The sequence below is a fragment of the Lepisma saccharinum genome, chromosome 28 (assembly GCF_977018435.1).
Source record: "Lepisma saccharinum chromosome 28, izLepSacc3.1, whole genome shotgun sequence".
NCBI lineage: Eukaryota > Metazoa > Arthropoda > Insecta > Zygentoma > Lepismatidae > Lepisma > Lepisma saccharinum.
In genome coordinates this window covers 21,927,750-21,950,530 of record NC_139256.1, presented here as the reverse complement: position 1 = coordinate 21,950,530, position 22,781 = coordinate 21,927,750, and the positions used below count along the sequence as shown (strand labels likewise).

General features: G+C 38.5%; 1 protein-coding gene across 1 annotated transcript; it reads left to right on the top strand.

The window, feature by feature from the left end:
- Positions 1 to 2,442: 2,442 nt before the first annotated feature.
- LOC145980820 (uncharacterized) lies at positions 2,443 to 13,299 on the top strand. The gene is made up of 3 exons (XM_083113908.1): positions 2,443 to 2,509; positions 8,722 to 9,096; positions 13,147 to 13,299. The coding sequence occupies exons 1-2, from the start codon at positions 2,498 to 2,500 to the stop codon at positions 9,067 to 9,069; spliced, it is 360 nt and encodes a 119-aa protein (XP_082970034.1). The 5' UTR covers positions 2,443 to 2,497; the 3' UTR covers positions 9,070 to 9,096; positions 13,147 to 13,299.
- The last annotated feature ends 9,482 nt before the right edge of the window (positions 13,300 to 22,781 follow it).

Below are 22,781 nucleotides of genomic sequence, written 5' to 3'. Positions count from 1 at the left end.
CAGCTTGAAACTCGTCTATTTTAAACTGTAAAGCCATACTCGGCGGTGAAACAGCCCTTTGAGGATAAAACATTAAAATACTAACCAAGGCAAAATTTATAGTATGAAAAATATATACACTGAAAATGTAACGTTTCTACCCCCTAACAGGGTCTTCTTCAGACGAAACTTCACAATAAATTGATGAAACATACAAAACATCATCTTATATATACACTCCCAGACAGGGTCCATACACAAAACAACAGGAAGGCACCAGTCCTTATCTTAGAACATTTCCTGTAAGGAATTCCTGAGTGTGGAATATCCTGACAGGTAATAATACACTGTGAGGAGGAGATTATACGTGGATAGGTCATATAGTAATTAAAAGTTAATCCATTAGTGGCAACTGTGAAGCTGTCCTGTGTGGTTGCATACATTCAGGATATTAACCCCGTTTTACAAGGATTCGTACCAGGAATGTGCGCATCTCCCTAAGGCCAATGGTGCAAAACAATATATGTGACTTACCTGCTTCTATCTTGAAAGCGAGTGAGGAATCGAATCGGTAAGTATGTCAAACTCATCGCTAGATGGCATTAACATATCTAAAATAGACAAGTAGGCATTAGCCACTAGCTAATGTATCTAAATGCATAAAACTGTATGCAATTTTTCGAGGTAATTGGTTAGCCCAATAGAGGATTTACTTTGCAGCATCCAAATATTTTCAGATGTTACAAATCCTATAATGTTGACAATATATGTTGGTCACATAACAAGGGACTTTTATTAGAGTTATTAAAAAGAACTTTCACTGCTCTCTTTTACGCTCGTCATAGGGCTTATGTATGGATGTGGGAGAGAGGGTTTAAATTTGAAATAATATTTTGACAAAGAAAACGCTACTTAATATCTACACTAAAACTTTTATACCTGTATCACAACATTAAGATTAGAACGAAACATGACGAGATACATACAAGTATTCAGCAGTTCTTGCATAGAATTTTATAAAAAAGTAAAAGTTTAAATGGTTGCCATTGGTCAGTAACTTGTTAGTCCTTTATACTGGAAGGGAAAAGGATGTATTTTAAACTATACAAATTCAAGCACACCGCCCATTTTGTTGCCTTCTTAATTTTAGAGTTGCTTATATAAGCATTGATCGTCATGGTAGCTAATGCCTACTTGCCTATTTTAGACATGTTAGTGCCATCTAGCGATGAGTTTGACATACTTACCGATTCGACTGCTCACTCGCTTTCAAGATATAAGCAGATAAGTTACATATATTGTTTTGCACCATTGTCCTCGGGGGATGGGCACACCCCTGGTACGAACACTCGTAAACCGGGGTTATTTTTCTGAATGTATGCAACCACATAGGACAGCTTCACACTCACCACTAATGGATTGTTCTAATACTATGTGATATCCACATATAATCTCCTTCTCAAAGGGCTGTTACACCTCTGAGTTTGGCTTTAAAATTTAAATATTTGATTTCCCAAACTGTAGGTGCAAAGAATTGTAGAAGAAAGTAAGACAAAAAAATATGATTATATGTAATATTTAAGATGAATTATCGTTAATGTGTACCGTTTTGGACTATGTTATAGCGGAATTTTATATATTTGCTTGTGTGTGTGCATGTGTGTGTATGTCTAAGGGTGAGAATGTGTGAGAATATCGAAGTAGATGGTTATGTGGAAGAAAAGGCGTAATAGCCTTGACTTCGCCATGTATATAAAGCCGACATAAAACATAGACGAGTTTTAAGGTGGACACCCTGTATAGAATATTCATTTGTTAACAATGTTGTAGCCGGCCCGCGTGGAGGAGTGGTTATCAAATCGCGCTATCATGTTAGGGGTCTCGGATTCGAATCCCGGCCTGGGCCTGGATTTTTATGAGCGTCCATTCATCAACTTCATCATATCATCACTCATCTCCATCTTCGCAATTAACCAAAAGTGGCACAAAAGCGAAGTATAATAAAGCAAATCATAAATCATTAACAATGTTGTATTTATAAAGGAAAAACTTTACAAGAAACAGTAATGTGCTTCTTAATGGAGAACGCACCGTCCATGAGATAAATCTGTCCCTAACGTACGAAGTCAAGGCTGGAAAAAGAAGAAAAAGAACTTTCAATTTCTGCTGTCACTCCTGGAATCCGCTCCAGACGTCCTCCCCCGACATCAAGCCATCTTAATAATCGCATTAATTGCATCGTTACCCCGGGATGACGTAACGACACCCAAGTGGATGTGAAGAAAGCAACGCACAGGGACCGAATACCGGAAATTTCACACACAGAGAGAAAGGACTTTGGCTGACTCCGCGGAGATTGGAGGACGGGAAACAGATTGTTGCACGAAAAAAGAGGGGAGGGGGACAGCAGAGATTGGTGGAGAAATTTGAGAGCAGATTTTTAATATATAAAGGTTCTCTGTAAAAGGGAGGCAGGTACAGTTCTCTGAGAATTTTCAGCTAAACACACTATTCCGACATGAAGGTTCTGGTGAGTGAATGGAAAACCTCTTTTCTGCTTGTGACGTAGCGTGTAATTTTCATGCTCGCGTTGTGCTCCTGGTTGGAGATTATTTTTTCATCCTGTGTGTATCTGGGGCAGTGATGTGCGTCTACGCGTAAACAACGATAGTCTACATTCTACACGTAGACTATTTTATACACGTAGATTAGGTAATCTATGTAAACAACATGGCGAAAGGTGATAAATTAGCAAAGGGCGCCGTGGAATTAAAAGAAAATTATACTGCGTATCAGTTGCTGATGTGTGAAGAGAACTTTTCATACTCTTTCTTCCAAATTCGAACAATTTCTCACCTAGAAAGAAACCTAATATAGGAAATATTCTAGTGTTTTATGGGAAAAAGACCACTCTTGCCTCACGACTGCCATCTGTTGTTGTTTTTTGCATACTATTTATCATCTTCCATAGTTGGTAATAGAAGAGAAGATACATTTTGTTGTAAATAATGTTCTTTTCATTTCGTTAGGAACCAATAGTTGAAAATGTCACTTTCCTTTCATGAAAGCCTTGAAAATTAATTTTAATGTACTTTAGATTGTCTACGTAGTCTATGTAAACTACAAACCAATGTAATCTACGCGTAGATTACGTGTAGACAACGCATGTAGACGTAAACTTATAGTCTACGGCACATCACTGATCTGGGGCCAAGACACCATGCTTCCTTGTACTTCTTATAACTTCGACATTCGTCATAGTGTATACAATTTTTTATTGTCCCAGACACGGTCCTGCAATTGCTAGAGAATCGTGGGTTCGAATACGACTTGGTGTTTATATTTTACTGATCAGTCCCCCACACAAAACCGGGTATCACTCATCGCACGTAAGTCAAGCACCTTGGAATTCTGACGTCATTGTGTGTCCCTTATCGCACAACGCTGGAGAACAACCTTGCGTTCTGACGTCAGACGAGGAAGGCCTACGTTTTAGGTTAGGTCAGTTAGGTTTGTTCCCTTAACATAAATACACTAATTTTTCGGGGCTTCACCGGAGTTGTTATTATTTACGCTAAGAGAACTAAACAAGTCTAACCTAAAAACGAAGGAATTCCGCACTGACGCCAGAACACGAAGATGTTTGACTTCGCTGCGATGAGTGACACCAGTGGCGTTCCCAAAGCACTTAAAAAATGTACGTTTTTTTCACTTAATACATTACAGGAGGGAGGAAATACTAAATCTAGTGAATTACATTTGAATGTGATGAAACAAAATAATGCAGGGTGTCTCGGAATCTTACATCTCTTTCCACACAAGATTCACAAACAGTTTTCTTGTGATCTGGATATACATTTGTAAGAGATTTTTAGAAACACGTACATGAAAATATTAAGTCTCCGAAATGGCTCTCCTCAGTAATTGCGAGATTCACTATTGTGATACACTGAAATCATGTTAGCCCTATAACAAGTCAACAGTGGATCTTTTTTCAAATGAATGCTCGATGAACCGAGTTCCTAGTCTGTTCCATAATAATACACTGGGAGATAAGGTCAACAGTGTTGCCAAACGGCAGTGGCATCCATGGATCACTATCGTGATACGCGCGACAACTGCAGTGTTAACTTTAAACTATAGAGTAACCAAATTGAGAGCAACAAGAAGAGTTTTATAGATGAAATTCTATTGATGCAACATTGAACAAAGAACTTATAAGATCGTATACTACTTACACTTGCAAGAGTAGTTAAATAATACGAAAACCTTTATCGATCCAGAACAAAATTTATTCACAAAATAAATCAGGTTTATAGTAAAATTTAGAGTTACAATATATTGTTGTTTAGCAGTAATATGTCGAGAAAAATAGAGAAAGAACAAAATGTATAAAAAACATTACTTCAAACGCCATCTTCGTCAAGAATATTAGACTAATTTAGACTGAACACTTCTCTTAAGAGTAATTATTAAATGTTAATACTTCTAGAAGCTCTAGATTCCTCTATTGGAATTGTAGATAATAGTGGAATACTTATTAAAGCTAATCTGAGAGTCAAAATAATTAGATACGAAAATAACGGAATATTTCGATTAGATTTCAGTAGTTGGTGGTACGTTAATAATAACTTAGAAGTCATTAGGAATCTCATTGAAACACATGCTATTCGAAAAAAATATTTTAAAAAAGGTTGAAACTTTTATTTAGGACATCAAATTTTAAGTGAAGAAGATACCAAGGGATGATGAACGTTAGTAAACTGAAACTAGTTGTAAGTGTATAAATTTTATCTAGTTCGTGTTGATTGTGATAGGTAAATATGGCGGTGTCGATAAGTAGCTAGATTTGGTTTATTTTACTTCGCATTTCTGCCACTCTTGGCTAATATCGAATATGAGGATGAGTAATGATATGATGAAATTGATGAAGGGAAATTCACAAAGAACAGGCCGGGATTCGAACCCGGAGCACCTGTGTCGTAGCTCTAGTGAAAAGTAGCTATGGTCCTGGAGAGAATTAATAATGATAACAATATTCATTATGTGGACAACAATCAGAAATTACTACCAAGTTTAAGAAATGTTAATGTCCTTCAACACAAAAATATATTTAAAAAGGTAAAGAGCAACTTTCCTTAAAGAAGCATTGACCGTTTTGCACATAAACGAAACCTGTAACAAGAAAAACCACAAAGCCTTCAAAATAAATCTAATCATAGATCACAATTTAAGGTTATTTGTTTTCTGATAGCACTTCTAGTGTGGATGGTGTAGTTCACCCCGCGGACTGGTATGTTATGGTGTTCATGTTCGATAATACCTTCAATCCCCCATTTAAAAGGGATGACATAAGTTTTCAAGAAAGTTACTTACATTACGACGAACAAAAATGTTCGAGCAATCAGCAAATAGTAAAAGAATAAAACAAAATTTAGCACAAATTCATTAAACGGAACTAGATTTACTAGACACTTAAATAAGTCGACACCGGAAATCGAACCAGGGACTTGTTGATTCCAACGCCATACGTTAACTAGTTAACCGATGGAAAAAACGCAAGAATATTCAAGATCCATTATTTCCTATGATTGCAACAGTTACTCCTGAAGATATGAATTCCCAGGCTTATCTCATGTCATAGTCATTGTTAATACAAATAACGAAGAACTACTATTTTACAAATACCTACTAATGTACTTAAAAGATGGCTGAGATACAGTGGGCGGTGGTTCGGATTCCATGTTGAAGGTCCTGGCAAGGTTGCAATCCCATAAGAAATCATGTTGCCAACTCTAGAAATAACAGTACCTCATTAAAATTAATAATTTTGTTTAAGATTTCTTACCGATTGCTGGTCTGTGTTTTAGGCTGTGGGCTTTAGGCTTCGCATATAGCCTAATTACCCTAGAATATACACTCCTGGTCGCGACTCATTGATTACAAGGCGACAGCGACCTCTGACGAAGAAAGTAATGTGCATTTCACGACAGCTGACCAAGAAACAAAGGAACATGACAACAATTTAAGATGCATTTAAACAACTCTTACTGTACACGACAAACATGTAAACCTAATTACAATGGACATTTCGAAAGTGCAAAACGTTGAACTGGACTTCAAAATTACATGTCCATTTGAAGCCAAAGCACGAGTTTGAAATTCTCACAAGTGCAAGAAAGTTCAAAATGCTCCCCCCCCTTCTCCCTCCTCATATGTTCACGTGACGGAGTGGAGAAATGCAGTTTCGAGTATGTCGAGAATGACAAATTTCGTGTGAATTCCGAAAGCGTGTTGCATGCTGCGTCTATCTTGCTGTTCATGTTTTGTCTGGTGAAAATGACAGTTGTGACGTAAATGGAGGTTGCTTATGAATGTGAAAGCTCCATTCCTTTAAAAGGGGGAAGGCTGTGCAACGGATAGCCTAATTGATTTGATAATTCGGTTATTTTATTAGAAGAAATGTTCTTAGCATTTCATTCTATAGCTGCTGTATGTTCTACGACAATCCACAGTACTACAACCAACACACTATGTCGGGAAGCTGTGTAGCAAGGCCGAGCATAACGGTAGAAAAGGGGAGAAAGCGAGTGGGCGGAGCAAAGCCGTGTGTGCTGCTGCAAGCGGCTGGTAGCCCTCTAGAGTCGCCACTTGCGCACGGACTTGCTTTCGTTCGCTTGCTCCAAAGATTGCCGAGATAGAGTATAACCACGTCTACAACAATCTTAATGCTGTTTTTCAAGACTTATTAGTCCAAATTAGTCTGAACGTAAATGAACTTCATTCTTTCTCCAATGAGGACACAAGCTCTATTGTATACAATGTTGTGTGCAGCAACCGACTGCACTGGATGTTAATATCTTACGCAACTAGAAATTTAAATAACGTATCCGCAGTGGTGTACGTATAGTATAAATATGAATACGTGGTTTAAAATATGAGGAGTTGTGTAATGAGGTCAACTCCGTTCTGCTTCGCTACGCGCACAACGTAACGACGGAGGATAAAAAATAAGAAAGTGGATTAATAAATTAGCTTTTTCTGGTTGACAAATCATTATGGTAATTGGTATGAATACAGAATGTGGTGAATAATAAGCACACGTGTTTATTTCGATACAAAAAAGTCCCCGTTTCTTATTGAAATTTTCGTATTTATATTTTTTTCTTTGCACCACCTTTTTTTGTAACTTTTGGTTCATCGTGATCATGAAGGTGAACGATGAAGGAACAGCAGCATGCTCAGGCTGCTGGGATTCGAACCCAGAACCTGCACTGGTGAGATCATGATTTGTATTTTCGTGTTTCCTGTAAGAAAGGTAGTAGTTTATTTATAATCTCTTTCCTCACTCAATTCGAGTCCATTTTGAACAAGAATCTTAGCGCCCTGTTGATGGGAATGCCATTTAAACTTCGTTTCTATCAGAACATCACATTGACTCTTATGTGCAAGCAACAGAATTGATTGATTGATTTGCTTGATTTTACTTCGTGTTTCTGCCACGTTTGGGTAATCTCAAAGATGAGGATGAATGATGAAGGGACACTCAAAAAATACACCTATACCCAGTTCGGGATTCTAACCCTGAACCCCCTAGCATCGTAGCGCACTGTGATAACTATTTCGCCACGGAGGTCGACAACACTAGAGTTAGGTACGGGAAATAAGTCGTACTTAACTTTTAGGTTTTTATTGCGCTTATTGGAACAGCACTTCTTTGACGATCATTATTATCTGTAATATTTTCATTTTTAGCATTACGTTTTAGTGGCAACTCAAGCCATATTAAGTCACATTGGAAGCATCTTGGACCAACAATTGAATTCAATATATAGAGTGATCCATAAGTGTGGGAATACCTATGTAAAGGAACAGGAAAACACAAACATCACAAATAAAGGGGGTCTCAAAAATATGGGATTTTTTTGAAATTGTAACTTGGCAACACTGCGAGGAATGTGGCGGCTCATAATGTACAAAATATGAAGTAGGTGCCATGCCATTCAGTTATCATGGAGCAGTGGAGTGGTGCACAGTTTGCATACGCGACATTATCAACTGCAACGGCATGCACAAGTTTCAAGAAACTAACTACAAAAGCATTCAGCGGCAACAATTGCATAACTAAAGACAAGAGTGAAGATATCAATCAGATTCCCGTGGACATGTAGGCATACATGTTACATCGAGCAGTGCACGATGTTCCCCGACGACTTGTGTACGCACAAACGGTAGCCATCTTCCTGACGTCATTTGCAAAACATGAAGGGCATCTTGTGAATGAATAACATGTTTACAATTAATTGCATACCCTGTACTATACATCTCCATGAATACACTTGCTTCAAAGTTCATCATCGTCTTTTATTTTCCATTTCAAAATGTCCCATATTTTTGAGACACCCTATATATGATGAGCCATCAGCATAGGCAAGGCTAGGCACCTGGCAAACCGAGTGAGAATGGGGAAACGGGCACAACTTAATTTCTACTCCTGTACTTAGGAAAAAGCTAGGCTGGATAGTGCTTCTTCTTATCGTCTTGGTCGTTGCCTATGGTGCCTCCTTTGTAATGCATAATGTCTATAATGATTCATTAATGTATTAAAAATTTCATATTATTCCGACATTTTAAACATCCTGTTTTATGTTCCACGTTGACACAATTAGGTGTTTATTAGTTGTACAAAAAATTATGTCCATATCCTTGCATTAACTGAAGCATTATGTTCCTCTTCTGCAGGCAATCATTGTTCTGGCTCTTGCCGCCATCTCTTGTGCTGAAGAGATGAAGGAGAAGAGAGGAGCCCTGGGTCTAGGCTATGGAGGCCTAGGCTATGGTGGTGTTGGCCTAGGCCATGGACTGGGCTATGGAGGCTTAGGCTATGGAGGACTTGGCTACGGAGGTCTTGGCTATGGAGGTTATGGAATCGGCCATGGAATTGCTGCTGCCCCAGTTGCTGCTGTAGGATATGGTGGTCATGGTTTGGGCTATGGTGGATACGGTCTTGGTGTGGGCCATGGTCTCGGCTATGGTGGTTTGGGCCATGGTCTCGGCTATGGAGGTTTGGGCTATGGCCTTCATGGTTAGAGCTTTCGCCAAATTGCTGTGATGCAGGTGAGTTATTCCTAACTATTTATGACTTCTCTGTTCTTACTAATAGTAAACCGTTTGCAAAAACAGGTCTCACTTTTCAAACGCAAGTGTAGCACAAGCCCCGCCCATCAATGACATCACGAACACGAACTGAATAAAGTATGGAATTATCTAAGCAGCAAACCAAAAGTAGCCTAAGGGAACTCTTCCCGGTGGCGTAGTGGTAGCGTCGTCGCCTTGTAATCAAAGGGGTCACGGGATCGAAACCTGAGACTGATCTCACTTTAAACTTTAGGTTCAGTCCCAATTAGCCTATCTGTGCATAAAGTGGGGCTTAAAAAAAATCAAATTCAAATTAATCTAATTTTAAAAAAGCCTCCGTTCGTTATTGGTATTTTTGAATTTTATATTTGTTTTATTATTTTGCACCACTTTTCTGTAACTTTTGGCTCATCGTGGTCATGAGGATGAACGATGAATAGATGAAATTGATGAAGAAAGAGTCGCAAATTCATTTGGGCTATGGTGGTGGATACGGTCTTGGTTTGGACCATTGTCTCGGCTATGGATGTTTGGGCTTCATGGTTATAGCTTTTGCCAAATTCAAATTAACCTGATTTACACAAACGTAGAAGGGTGAAAATGAGTAATCTTAACCGTTTTGAATAATGTGAAAACTAGTAACTTGCTATTAATTCCTATGTCTTTATTTCAATTATTTTCTTCCTATTTTTTCTGTGGATTTTCGTCTTCCTTTCAATCTATTTGTCCTCCTCCGTGGCCGTGCGGTCAAAGGCATCATGCTTTCGGCGGCGGTTGCGGGACGGCATGGGTTCGATCCCGGGTTCAGTCTCCGGGAATTTTCGGTCTGTGTATAGGGTAGGTGGCAACCCACCATCGTGAGGAAATTGGGGAGCTCCGAGCGAGTGAGCGTAATCCGGTCGCGAAGTCCTACAACGGCTGAGGGTTGGTCGGGCCGACCACCCGTCCCCCTAGTCTGGCTGCAGATCTCCACGCCCCCTTGGTGGCTCGCGTGGGAGGGAGGCCAGCAGTCGGTAGGTAAGCCTTGGACCAATATTGGGCTGTAGCGCTATACGGTTTTTGAATCTATTTCTTCAACAATCTATTTTTCTCTTGGTGATTACTTATTTTACTGCGTTGTTCATTAAGCAACATAGCCTTCAAAGTTTGTACTGAAAGAGTGTTCTTGTTACTTGTCCACAAATAGCCTTCAAAGTTTGTACTGGAAGAGCGTTCTTGTTACTTGTCCACAAATAGCCTCCAAAGTTTGTACTGAAAGAGCGTTCTTGTTACTTGTCCACAAATAGCCTTCAAAGTTTGTACTGAAAGAGCGTTCATGTTCCTTTTTCACAAATAGCCTTCAAAGTTTGTACTGAAAGAGCGTTCATGTTATTTGTCCACAAATAGCCTTCAAAGTTTGTATTGAAAGAGCGTTCTTGTTACTTGTCCACAAATAGCCTTCAAAGTTTGTACTGAAAAACCGTTCTTGTTACATCTCCATAAATAGCCTTCAAAGTTTGTACCGAAAAAGCGTTCTTGTTACTTGGCCACAAATAGCCTTCAAAGTTTGTACTGAAAGAGCGTTCTTGTTACTTGTCCACAAATAGCCTTCAAAGTTTGTACTTAAAGAGTGTTCTTGTTACTTGTCCACAAATAGCCTTCAAAGTTTGTACTTAAGGAGTGTTCTTGTTACTTGTCCACAAATAGCCTTCAAAGTTTGTACTTAAAGAGTGTTCTTGTTACTTGTCCACAAATAGCCTTCAAAGTTTCTACTTAAAGAGTGTTCTTGTTACTTGTCCACAAATAGCCTTCAAAGTTTGTACTTAAAGAGTGTTCTTGTTACTTGTCCACAAATAGCCTTCAAAGTTTGTACTGAAAAAGCGTTCTTGTTACTTGTCCACAAATAACCTTCAAAGCTTGTACTGAAAAAGCGTTCTTGTTACTTGTCCACAAATAGCCTTCAAAGTTTGTACTTAAAGAGTGTTTTTGTTACTTGTCCACAAATAGCCTTCAAAGTTTGTACTTAAAGAGTGTTCTTGTTACTTGTCCACAAATAGCCTTCAAAGTTTGTACCTAAAGAGGGTTCTTGTTACTTGTCCACAAATAGCATTCAAAGTTTGTACTTAAAGAGTGTTCTTGTTACTTGTCCACAAATAGCCTTCAAAGTTTGTACTGAAAAAGCGTTCTTGTTACTTGTCCACAAATAGCCTTCAAAGTTTGTACTGAAAAACCGTTCTTGTTACTTGTCCACAAATAGCCTTCAAAGTTTGTACTTAAAGAGTGTTCTTGTTACTTGTCCACAAATAGCCTTCAAAGTTTGTACTTAAAGAGTGTTCTTGTTACTTGTCCACAAATAGCCTTCAAAGTTTGTACTGAAAAAGCGTTCTTGTTACTTGTCCACAAATAACCTTCAAAGCTTGTACTGAAAAAGCGTTCTTGTTACTTGTCCACAAATAGCCTTCAAAGTTTGTACTTAAAGAGTGTTTTTGTTACTTGTCCACAAATAGCCTTCAAAGTTTGTACTTAAAGAGTGTTCTTGTTACTTGTCCACAAATAGCCTTCAAAGTTTGTACCTAAAGAGGGTTCTTGTTACTTGTCCACAAATAGCATTCAAAGTTTGTACTTAAAGAGTGTTCTTGTTACTTGTCCACAAATAGCCTTCAAAGTTTGTACTGAAAAAGCGTTCTTGTTACTTGTCCACAAATAGCCTTCAAAGTTTGTACTTAAAGAGTGTTCTTGTTACTTGTCCACAAATAGCCTTCAAAGTTTGTACTTAAAGAGTGTTCTTGTTACTTGTCCACAAATAGCATTCAAAGTTTGTATTTAAAGAGTGTTCTTGTTACTTGTCCACAAATAGCCTTCAAAGTTTGTACTTAAAGAGTGGTCTTGTTACTTGTCCACAAATAGCCTTCAAAGTTTGTACTTAAAGAGTGTTCTTGTTACTTGTCCACAAATAGCCTTCAGAGTTGGTACTGAAAGAGCGTTCTTGTTAATTGTCCACAAACCATTCTTGTCCGAAAACACTCGTTCACTGGGGGCATTAGTTCCAGGTAAACAGAGAAGACATTCCAATATTTTAAGAAAATTGGAACATGGCACATTGTTGACATTGAAATGTGAAATCATTTCTACTCAACAATGCCACAGTTCATAGTAATAGTAGAGAAGATGTATTGTTGCAGCAATCCTATGCTGGTAAGTGATTATCACAAAAAAGGGACATTTTGGCCTCCCGTTTTAAGTAAAAAAAAATAGGACTCAAAAAATGGGACGGCAAATACGGGACGTTTGCTCACCTTAACCTTAGGCTACAGCCTACTGGTTAATATGGCCTTGCCTGTGCCTGTTTCTCCAAAAATCGTTGTTTTATTTTTCTTTCTCTATCTATAGCTACTATTTCAATATACAGTAAAACCTCGTTAATACGGACTAGTGGGGGGATAAGTTGACCGGTTTAATGAAAGTCCGGATTAACTGAAATAACCTAAAGGAACAGTAGAAAGTGCATTAAAACTCCGTCTATAGCAACAAAACACGTTTATTATGATGTATTTAAAGAGGATGCCTAAATACACTATACAGTACAGTACAAAGTCAGCGGGAAACAGAATTTCATCAGTGGTTGTTGACTGCCTCTTCTTTGTGAAGTTCTCTTGTTGACTTCTAGCCACATTTAAAACCTTGTATTCTGCTTCATTTTCTTTTTTGCCTTTTGCCTGTCCGGAAACGAAGTCCGGCTAATCGGGATCCGGATTAACGAGGTTTTACTGTAATCACTATCTCCCTTAAATTTAAAAATAACGCACCTATCTCTAAAGGGGAAGTAGGTAGAACCATTTGGGAAACTCTGTCTTAGACAGTCAACTTTTACAGTTTATATTCCGATGCATACCTTGACATTTAGTAGGGCCTTTTCCCAGCTTAATCCCCTCACCTGCCCGCCTTCAAATTGCCATGTTGTAACGTCCATATAATACAGGTCTAAGCTTGTAAACGACTATAGTTTTTATTTCATGGATAACTTATTTTGCTTTTAAATTTTTCTTTCAGAAGTTCTGGTGCTTTTTCAAGAAAAAAAAAATGAGTGTCGAGTTTCGAAGGAGGGCCAATGAGAACGCGTGCCATTTTGCAGTTCAGGTCGACATTTCCTACGGTTGAACAGTATTACATTGTATATTGTGTGATAATAAATACTAAAGTACAGATAGATGCGCTTTATTAATTTACCTTGGCCTTGAGCACTTGTAGAGGTCGCGCGGAGCGAGCATACACTTTGCACGCTGTATCTCAAGATTAGTAAGCAGCAGAAAGGGGGAAAGGTGTTCTTTTCACGGAAGAACTTCCCACGCTGTACTGTGACACGCATCTCCTGCCCTTTTGACTTTAGGTCAGTCCGTATACAACCTCTTATCGGACTTCTCAAGGGGCATCAATGGGTTTGTAGGACCAAGCCTGTGAGTGGTGTGTAGTGTTGGCAGTGGCGCAGGAACGGGGAGGATACAGGGGTGCACTGTACCCCCAGCAAAATTTTGAAGGGAGTACTGTACCCCCTGAATCCGTAGTTCCAAGTTGTACCACTTGTATCCGTCTCAAAATTGAGAGAAGCAAGGGGCCACTGTAAAAAGAACCTATTTTCTCAATGCAAAACGTTTACATTGTTGATAACTTATAATGTGTGGAACGATTTGATCAGAAAAAGTGCACTGTCAAAAAATGACGCTGCAGACGAATGCTCCTTTGCGTAAAGAAATGGGGGTACACTTTTCTAAAGAAGTGGTCGCGTCGGTTCGAAAATAGCATACAAATGTAATTTTCTGAAACGGAATACTTACACAAACGAGACGAGACATGACAGACTAACATTAAATTCGTGTGTGGTGTTATAAAATCGAATTTTCAATCATGCCCTCACATTATACCTAGATATGCATATACGTGTGAAGTATACGCACATGGGAGGCTGAATTTTGTAACCCCCCCAAATGATAACGTTCCTGCGCCACTGAGTGTAGGATTTGCTATCCGAACCACTATGCACCTCCACTTGGTATCAAATCCCAAATCCCTTGATTAGAAGACGATGACGTTCACGCTATGCCATCGGGATGATAAAAAGGTGTATCTTTCCTGTGTCGCGTATATAAACAACCAGTAGCGGTGATTGGGTTCCAAAACCGTGTGGGGGGGGGCAAGGTGCAAAACGATGGGGGGGGGCAAAGACAGTATATCTCCCTTTGTAGATAAGGTTTAGCATAGTGCGGAGGCAAAAGTGGCGAAAAGTAGGGGGCAACTGCCCCCTCGCCCTCCCGCTAATCGCCGCTACTGTAAACAACAGATTGAAAAATTATACACAATACGTAGTTATATTTTCAACCTTTTTGTGTTGCTGTGTTGTTCACACTCAGCTTAACATCTACTAAACAGAATATTTTGAGAAGAGTTTTGTTGGGGTGGGTAGGGTAGGTGGAGTAAGGAAGTGTGTGGCACTCCCCAGGAAATTATAGCGTTGTGTAAGCTGTGCGTTGCTTCGCTGCCCGCTTCACCTGTCAAACGCATATTGCGTTGACGTGACAGTGAAACCGGTCCAACCGAGAACCCAGAAACAACGTGGCGTAACATGTCAACGCAATTTCAAACTTGTCTCCTACGCACTGTGAAACCACGAAGAAAAAAATCTTTCAAAATATGACGAGAAAGAACGTTAAGGAACAGAATTCAGCCAACTTCAGAAAGAGAAAGACAATTTAGTAATTTTTCTGACGATGTGCTGTGTGCTTTACCGTGAAATGGATGCGTGTGGTAAAAAATCCTGTGCAAAGACTGGTAAACCAGTTGTCTTGAGATAAGCTTCGTTCGAGATTATAAGAGTCAAACGACATGAAGTTATTGGTAAGTTGTGCGTAGAGGAAATAATGGATTGGGGCTGGATATTGTAATGTCAATCAAGTCTTTCCTGTGAGCAATGGTGCTTAATTCTTTTGGTAATTATGAGCAGTAATGTTATTATAATATTCGCATGACGATGGTAACGAAATTAAGTCTCGACCAGAGCCTTAAGACTTGAATGGATCAAGCTAGATTTTAAAATGGAGACAAAACCATTATCTACCATACTTCCGATTACATTTACGCGGAGATCTGGCAACATGCACTCGGTTGCCATGACAAATGGTGCTGCCATCTATTATCGAAAAGTTACAGCAAAATCGGCTTTAGTTCCCCCTTAACAGAAAAGTTAAACAGAAATGGTTCAAAATTCAAACTGAGGACATACTTCAGCAGTAAGAAGACTAAGGAACCTACTACTAAATGCAAAACCATAAAATCCCATACAAGCCAGCAAAAGCTACATATACAGCACATATACTATGTGAATGCGGGAGAATATGTAGAAAAATCTGGAGGCCTTTACAAAGGTCAATAGATGAACAAGAGCAGCACACACGTGAAGGTGAAATAGATGCGTCAAAAGTAGCCGAGCATGGATGGAATGAGTCAAAATGAAACAACATAACAGCACTATACAACACTAGCGTAGGTAGGATTTTTTTCGGGAGGGCTGAACTTGTGAAATGGGATGGTGCATATGTGCATGGCACAAGAACATTTTCTATTTGGGGACTTCAAAAATTCGTCCTCCACACACACACACAGGGTGATCCGTTTGATGTGTCGGAAAAGTAAACCCTTCTCGTACACAAAAGGTTAATGTACGTATCTGTGAGCAGTTTGTTGTAATATAAGCAGAAATGATGTAAGTTTCGAGTGATTGGAGGTTTACTGACTTCAGGTGCGTGGCGGCAGTAGCATGCATGTAATACTCGAAAAAACACGTACAACCACAGTAACAATCTAATGATGAATCAGTAGCGAATATACAGCCCTGTTCACAGTTGAAAACTATTACATGTGTATCCGGTGCATAGATAAACAGAGTCGTCGGAGAGCTTGTTTTACTGCTACATATATCCCTGTATTATCAACCATTTTTGTCCCTTGGCTCATAATGCCCTGAATTATATTATGTGTTGCTTACCTTTGGAATTTTGAGTTCTTTCATTTCTATTTTGTCATCTGTTCAGTGTGTCACAGACAACTAGTATCAGAAGGACGAAGTGGATAAGACTAAATTGTAGATGCCAACTTGGTAACTAGATTTGCAAATATTTTACATGTAAGCCGAGACAAAATTCGATATGACCACTTGCACTTGAATTCTATTTTCTTTCTACCATTTATCGTATCGTTTGTTTACTTCCTGTTAAGTTACAGAACGTGTTTGCTACTACTTTGGGAGGTCCCTGGACTAAGGATAAGATCTACGTTAGGAATAAGGATATTAAATTAGGCACCTGGAATGTTCTGAGCCTTTACCGGCCTGGGGCATTTCAGTGTACAGTTAATGAGATAGTTAAGTATAAATTAGATGTTGTAGCTGTCCAGGAAGTTAGGTGGCCAGGAGAAGGGAATTGTAAAACTAAACATTATACTTTTTTCTATGGTGGTACTGAAAATCATAATTTTGGAACAGGCTTTTTCATAAATAATAGAATTATCTCGACTCTTAAAACAGTAGAATTTATTAATGATAGGATATCATATGCAGTTTTACAGGCTAGGTGGTGTAAAATTATTTTAATAAACATACATGCACCAACGGAAGATAAAGATGATAATACTAAAGATGATTTTTATACAGAGTTAGAACAGGTCTTTAATAAATTTTCTCTGTATGATATGAAAATTGTGTTAGGTGACTGTAATGCACAGATTGGCAAAGAAGAGACATTTAAACCCACGATTGGTAAAGAAAGTCTTCATGAATTAAGTAATGATAATGGTATAAGATTGATTACTTTTGCAACCTCAAAGAATTTAATTGTAAAAAGTACCACTTTTAAACATAAAGATATCCATAAATATACCTGGTCTTCTCCAGATGGTAAAACTCACAATCAGATAGATCATATTCTCATTGATAAGAGAAGGCATACTAGTATAATTGACGTTCGTACACATAGAGGTGCTGACTGTGCCAGTGACCATTATTTAGTAATTGCTAAATTAAGAGAAAGACTCTCAGTGATAAATCATAAGCAACAAAATCTAAAAGTTCTAAAATTTGATACAGGAAAGTTTACTGATGAAAGAATTAAGAAAGATTACCAAATTAAACTGTCAAATAGATTTGATGTTTTGCAGGATTTAAATGATGATGAAAATATAAATGAAACAGACGTAAATAAGAATTGGGAGCACATACGTAATGCAATAGAATCAGCAGCTAAAGAAAGTATAGGATATCAGAAACCAAGAAAAACTAAGCCATGGTTTGATAATGAATGTCATAATCTAATAGAAATAAGAAATCAGGCTAGACTTAGGTGGTTAAATAACTCTAATGATACAAATCTAAACAATTATAATAGAATAAAGCGAGAAGTTAACCGCACGTTTAGAAGTAAAAAAAGAGATTACTTGAAAAGCAAAATTAACGAAATTGAAACAAACAGCAAAAATAAAAATATCAGAGATCTATATAAAGGTGTAAATGAGTTTAGAAAGGGGTGGCAACCTAAAGTAAACTTGATAAAAGATAAAGATGGTGATTTTCTAGCTGACCCAAGCGATATTCTAAATAGATGGAAGAATTACTTTAATGACCTTTTAAATGTCCATGTATGAGATAAATCAGAAGTAAATGAAGTACACACAGCAGAACCTTTAGTTCCAGAACCTAACTTGACTGAAGTTAAAGATGCTATTAAAAGGCTAAAGAATAACAAAGCACCTGGCATTGATTTAATACCAGCTGAGTTAATTAAATATGGTGGAAAATCATTAATATGTCAAATTCATAAATTAATTTGTTTAATATGGAATAAAGAAGAAATCCCTCAACAGTGGAAAGAATCCATAATTGTTCCTGTGTTTAAAAAAGGTGATAAAATGAACTGCAATAATTACCGTGGAATTTCTCTACTCTCAACAACATACAAAAATATTGTCTAACATTCTTTTAACAAGACTAACCCCATATGCTAATGAAATTATAGGTGATTATCAATGTGGATTTAAACGTAACAGATCAACTACAGATCAAATTTTTCACATCAGACAGACACTTGAAAAAAGTGGGAATATAATCAAAATGTCCATCAGCTATTCATTGATTTCAAAAAAGCATATGATTCGGTCAAAAGAGATAAATTATATAATATATTAGTAGAGTTTGGAATACCTAAGAAGCTTGTTAGTATGATAAAAATATGCACCAGTGAAACAGAAAGTAAAATTCGTGTAGGTATTAATATGTCTGACAAATTTACAATTCATGATGGGTTAAAACAAGGAGATGCATTATCTCCATTGCTCTTTAATTTTGCCTTAGAATATGCTGTTAAGAAGGTAAAAGAAACTAAAGAAGGACTAAAATGAAATGGCGTGACTCAGCTGTTAGCATATGCAGATGATGTAGACTTACTAGGGGATGATGTGATTACAATTAAGAATAATGCTAAAATTTTTTTCAAAACTGCTAAAGAGATAGGTTTGGAAGTTAACAAAGAGAAAACTAAATATATGCTTACAGGCCGAAACCAAGTGTTAGGTAATAATCAAAATCTAATTATTGATAACAACTCGTTTGAAACAGTTTCCAAATTCAAATACTTAGGAGTAATATTAACAAATGAAAATGATATTAAAGAGGAAATAAAAAGTAGGCTTAATTCAGGAAATGCATGTTACTTCTCTCTTCATAAACTTATGTCTTCTCGTTTAATATCTAAGAAACTAAAAGTTAAAATATACAAAACAGTAATTTTGCCTGTAGTATTATATGGATGTGAAACTTGGTCCCTTACATTGAAAGAGGAACATAAATTGAGAGTATTTGAAAATAAGATCCTTAGGAAAATATTTGGAACTAAAAGGGATGAGGAAACAGGTGAGTGGAGAAGGTTACATAATTTAGAACTACATAATTTGTATTCATGTCCAGATATTATTAGAATAATTAAATCAAGAATACTTAGGTGGGCAGGCCATGTGGCACGAATGGGAGCGGAAAGAGTAGTTTACAGGATTCTTGTTGGGAAACCTGATGGTAAGAGACCTGTAGGAAGGCCAAGACGAAGATGGAGGGACAACGTTGAGATGGACCTAAGGGAAATCGGTAGAGATGGAAAAGAGTATATAGAACTTGCTCAAGATAGGGGAAGATGGAAGGCCCGTGTTGCTGCAACCATGAACCTTCGGGTTTAAGAAGGCTAGGTAGTTAGTTTGTTAGTTGGTTGCCAGCATTCAGGCGTCAAAACGGGCTTTTTTAAACGACTGTAGCGCCGAGATGATGCACCAACAAGAAAAATGTTACTGAGAAAAGTTGTTTGTTTTGATGTCCTCTATACGTTTTTGTGGTCCGTGGGCGCCATTAAAATGACACCCTGTGTATATAGGTACCGCATGAGGCACCTAAAATTACCACCTGAAATAGCGAAGAAACCAGAAACAGTAGCGATGTGAGGTTTGCGGGAAACAATAATATCAAATGGGGCTCGTAAATCGGAGGTATGGGGTGGGTCGAAAAATATCGACATATGGGGCATCTGGAGCAAAGTCATATTTTTTTAAAATGGAACGATATACAATAACATGCATAATATAAAAGAGCACACGCAGAGAAACACAACGCCGTTGGTCTCATGCATCTACTGCACATAGGAACGAAGATATGGCCATGTCATGTTTTCTCAATTCATCTTTTTATGTGGAAAATTGTCACTTTTTTTAAAAAAAAACAATTGAAATTCGATTATCTCGAAAACTACTAATTTTCGGACGGGGTATCATATGGTCAAATTTATTGCAAATTATCTCTACTGTGTCACCCTGTATATAAACAGAGAGCAGGGTTGACACTTTGCCCGGGTTTTTCTTTTTTTTTTCTTTTTAGATAAAAGCCGAAACAACCTGGGTAAGACTGGGTTTTATTGGGCTTTTTCAGGTTATGTATAAAAATATATATATTTTAAAAATGAAATACATTTTTCCCTGGTAGTAACGTATTGGGACCTTCAATTTGTATTGTTTTAGTCGACTGAATCAAAAACTATTGTAACGTACAGCTCATTGTGCTGCATAAAAGGGCGTTGCCTCTAAGGAAGTGAAAAATAAAAACAGAACTCAAGCAGGAAGAAAGGACTTACGTCACATACACTTGTCTCATCCTTGACGCGTGTGATAAAGACAAGGCCCTTCCTCCCCCCCTTCTTCTTAGTCAAGGGCAAGGTTACCGTAAAGGCGACCAACAGGAAGTTGAGGTGGTTTAGTAAAAATAAACAAGGCCAAGACCTTGGCCCTGACAACAGGCCTCAAGGCCTCCTAACCACAAGAAAACCTCCGTCAGGGTCAGAAAGGCCAAATGGACAGATTACGAAAATAGCCACAAGGTTGGGAGCACTAAGAGCTGGGTTGAGGACGAAGACAAGGTCGTATTGTGAATATATACTTCTTGCAAAACGAGGTTCTGGGTCTGTGTCCTGCCGACTTGTGTGACGACGAGAGGCCGCCCTGCCTGACGCCGCTGCTATCTTGGAGGGTAAGACCCATTTTTACTAAGTGGTCTTTCCACTTAGAACTTGCCTATTAGCTATAATCAGGATATGGCCATGAAGCTAGCAATCAGTACTTAGGTACTATAGTGTAGGTCTAAGATAATAAACATATGTCATGACACGAAACAATGCCTTTTAGTTGAAGAGTTAGTGTTAAGTTCTTAGTTATTAGGAACCCCACGCAATAGCGTTACATTTGGTGGAGGTGCGATCTCTGCTTTATTCAGCGGAGGGCCGATCCCAGTTATACCCCTTTTACCCCCCAACCCCAAAATTGGTTGTCTAGATACTTTCATTCTAGGTTCCGTGTTGTCTCTTGTGGTTTGTTGGCGGTCTTTGGTTCAAAAGTGTTATTCCTCTTTTTGTCGCTTTCTGTCGTATTGGTTCCGCTTTGGTTTGTCTTGAGGTGTCCGCTTTGCTCATTGTCCGGAATTATGTAGGTTTAATGGTTCTCACACGTCAACAGACGACTGGTGAACGCAAACCCCTGCTTACTGCCACCGTTACGTGTCCTCTCCCTGCTTGTTCGGAGGAAGCAATACATACACCGCTACCTACCGAAAGTGATATATTCGAAATGCCAGATCCTACGTCAAACTCCGCTATGTGTTCTTACGCTAGGATTCCGTCGATCCAACCGGATATTTTTAACGCTGACCCTGGAGAAAGTATAACAGACTTTTTCAATACATATAAGAGAGTTTCTTCCATTTTAGGTTGGACCGATGCGCAAAAGGTCACATTTCTGCCTGCGTATTTAAAGAAAAGCGCGTTGGCTTACTGGGATTTGAATCGCGCCACGTTAGAAGGTCTAGAAGGGTTTCCACAGGTCGAAGAAGCATTGACTAAGGCTTTTCAACCACTTTTACCGGTCGGACAAGCTTATCTAGATTTAGCTGCAAGAAAGAAACAAACCGACGAGTCGATAGAGAATTATTTTTACGATGTGCTAAAAATGTGCAAGCGAGCAGATCCCAATATGAATGATGACGGGAAAATAAATTTTGTTTGTAATGGCTTGCCAGCACAAGACGCAGAAAAGTTAGTAACAATGAAAGCACAAACACTAGATGAATTGTTGGCTAATTTGCGACTTTTGGAACGCGCAAAACGGCAAGCAGACATCGCTTCGCGATCTTACGCACAGGTTGTCAAAGGTTCAAATGACAAGCAGAAAGAATTTAACGGAAGATCGGGAAGTGAAACGAGATATGTACACACGATGGAAGAATCTCGAAACGCTGACCGTGAGAGAAGAAACAACCCTCCAGTTTCAAACACACACAGAGGTTCCAATAGAGGTAGAGGTTTTTCTAATTCCTTCCGAGGTAGAGCTAATAACGGCAATAACAGTAGGAACAATGATCGAGCTTGCTACTCGTGTGGATCAAAATTTCACTATGCGCGTTTTTGTCCAAATAGGGGTTCATATCCTTCAAATGAAAGATATTCCACCAATCGAGGACGTGGATCTTTTTCAATGCAAGACCGTGGTTCTAGAGGAAATAATCATAGGAATTTCGAACGAAATCCTAACAGAGGGCCCCGAACCCCTTCCCCTTTTCCAAGAAACGCGGGAAACCCAAACGCATAACGGGGATGCGCCACAGGGGTCGCCTTCGCCCAAATAAGCAAAAACCCCTGAGAGAGCGATCGTGTCGTGCAGAAAATTGTTCTTCTTTCTCATTAGGTGACGAGAATTACAACAAAAGACCGATGATACATGTCAATATTTTTAGGAAAAAGATTCCAGCACTTATAGACACTGGTAGTACTTGTAGCCTCTTACACTTTGGTATGTTACCGCGCCATCTTAAAATTTCTGCTAGGAAAACAGGTTCAGTGACATTGTCTACGTTATCAGGAGTTGCATCACGGAACACTCCAGTATGTAACTTTTATTTTTGGGTTGGACCACATAAGTTTTATATGCCATTAGCGGTTTGTGCTAATCCTTCGTTGCGAGACCGCATCATTTTAGGCGCAGACTTCTTTAATTGCTTTGTTAGATATTTGAACTCGTCCGGAGTAGTGTTACGTAAACCACAACCTTCCTTTGTACCTTATATT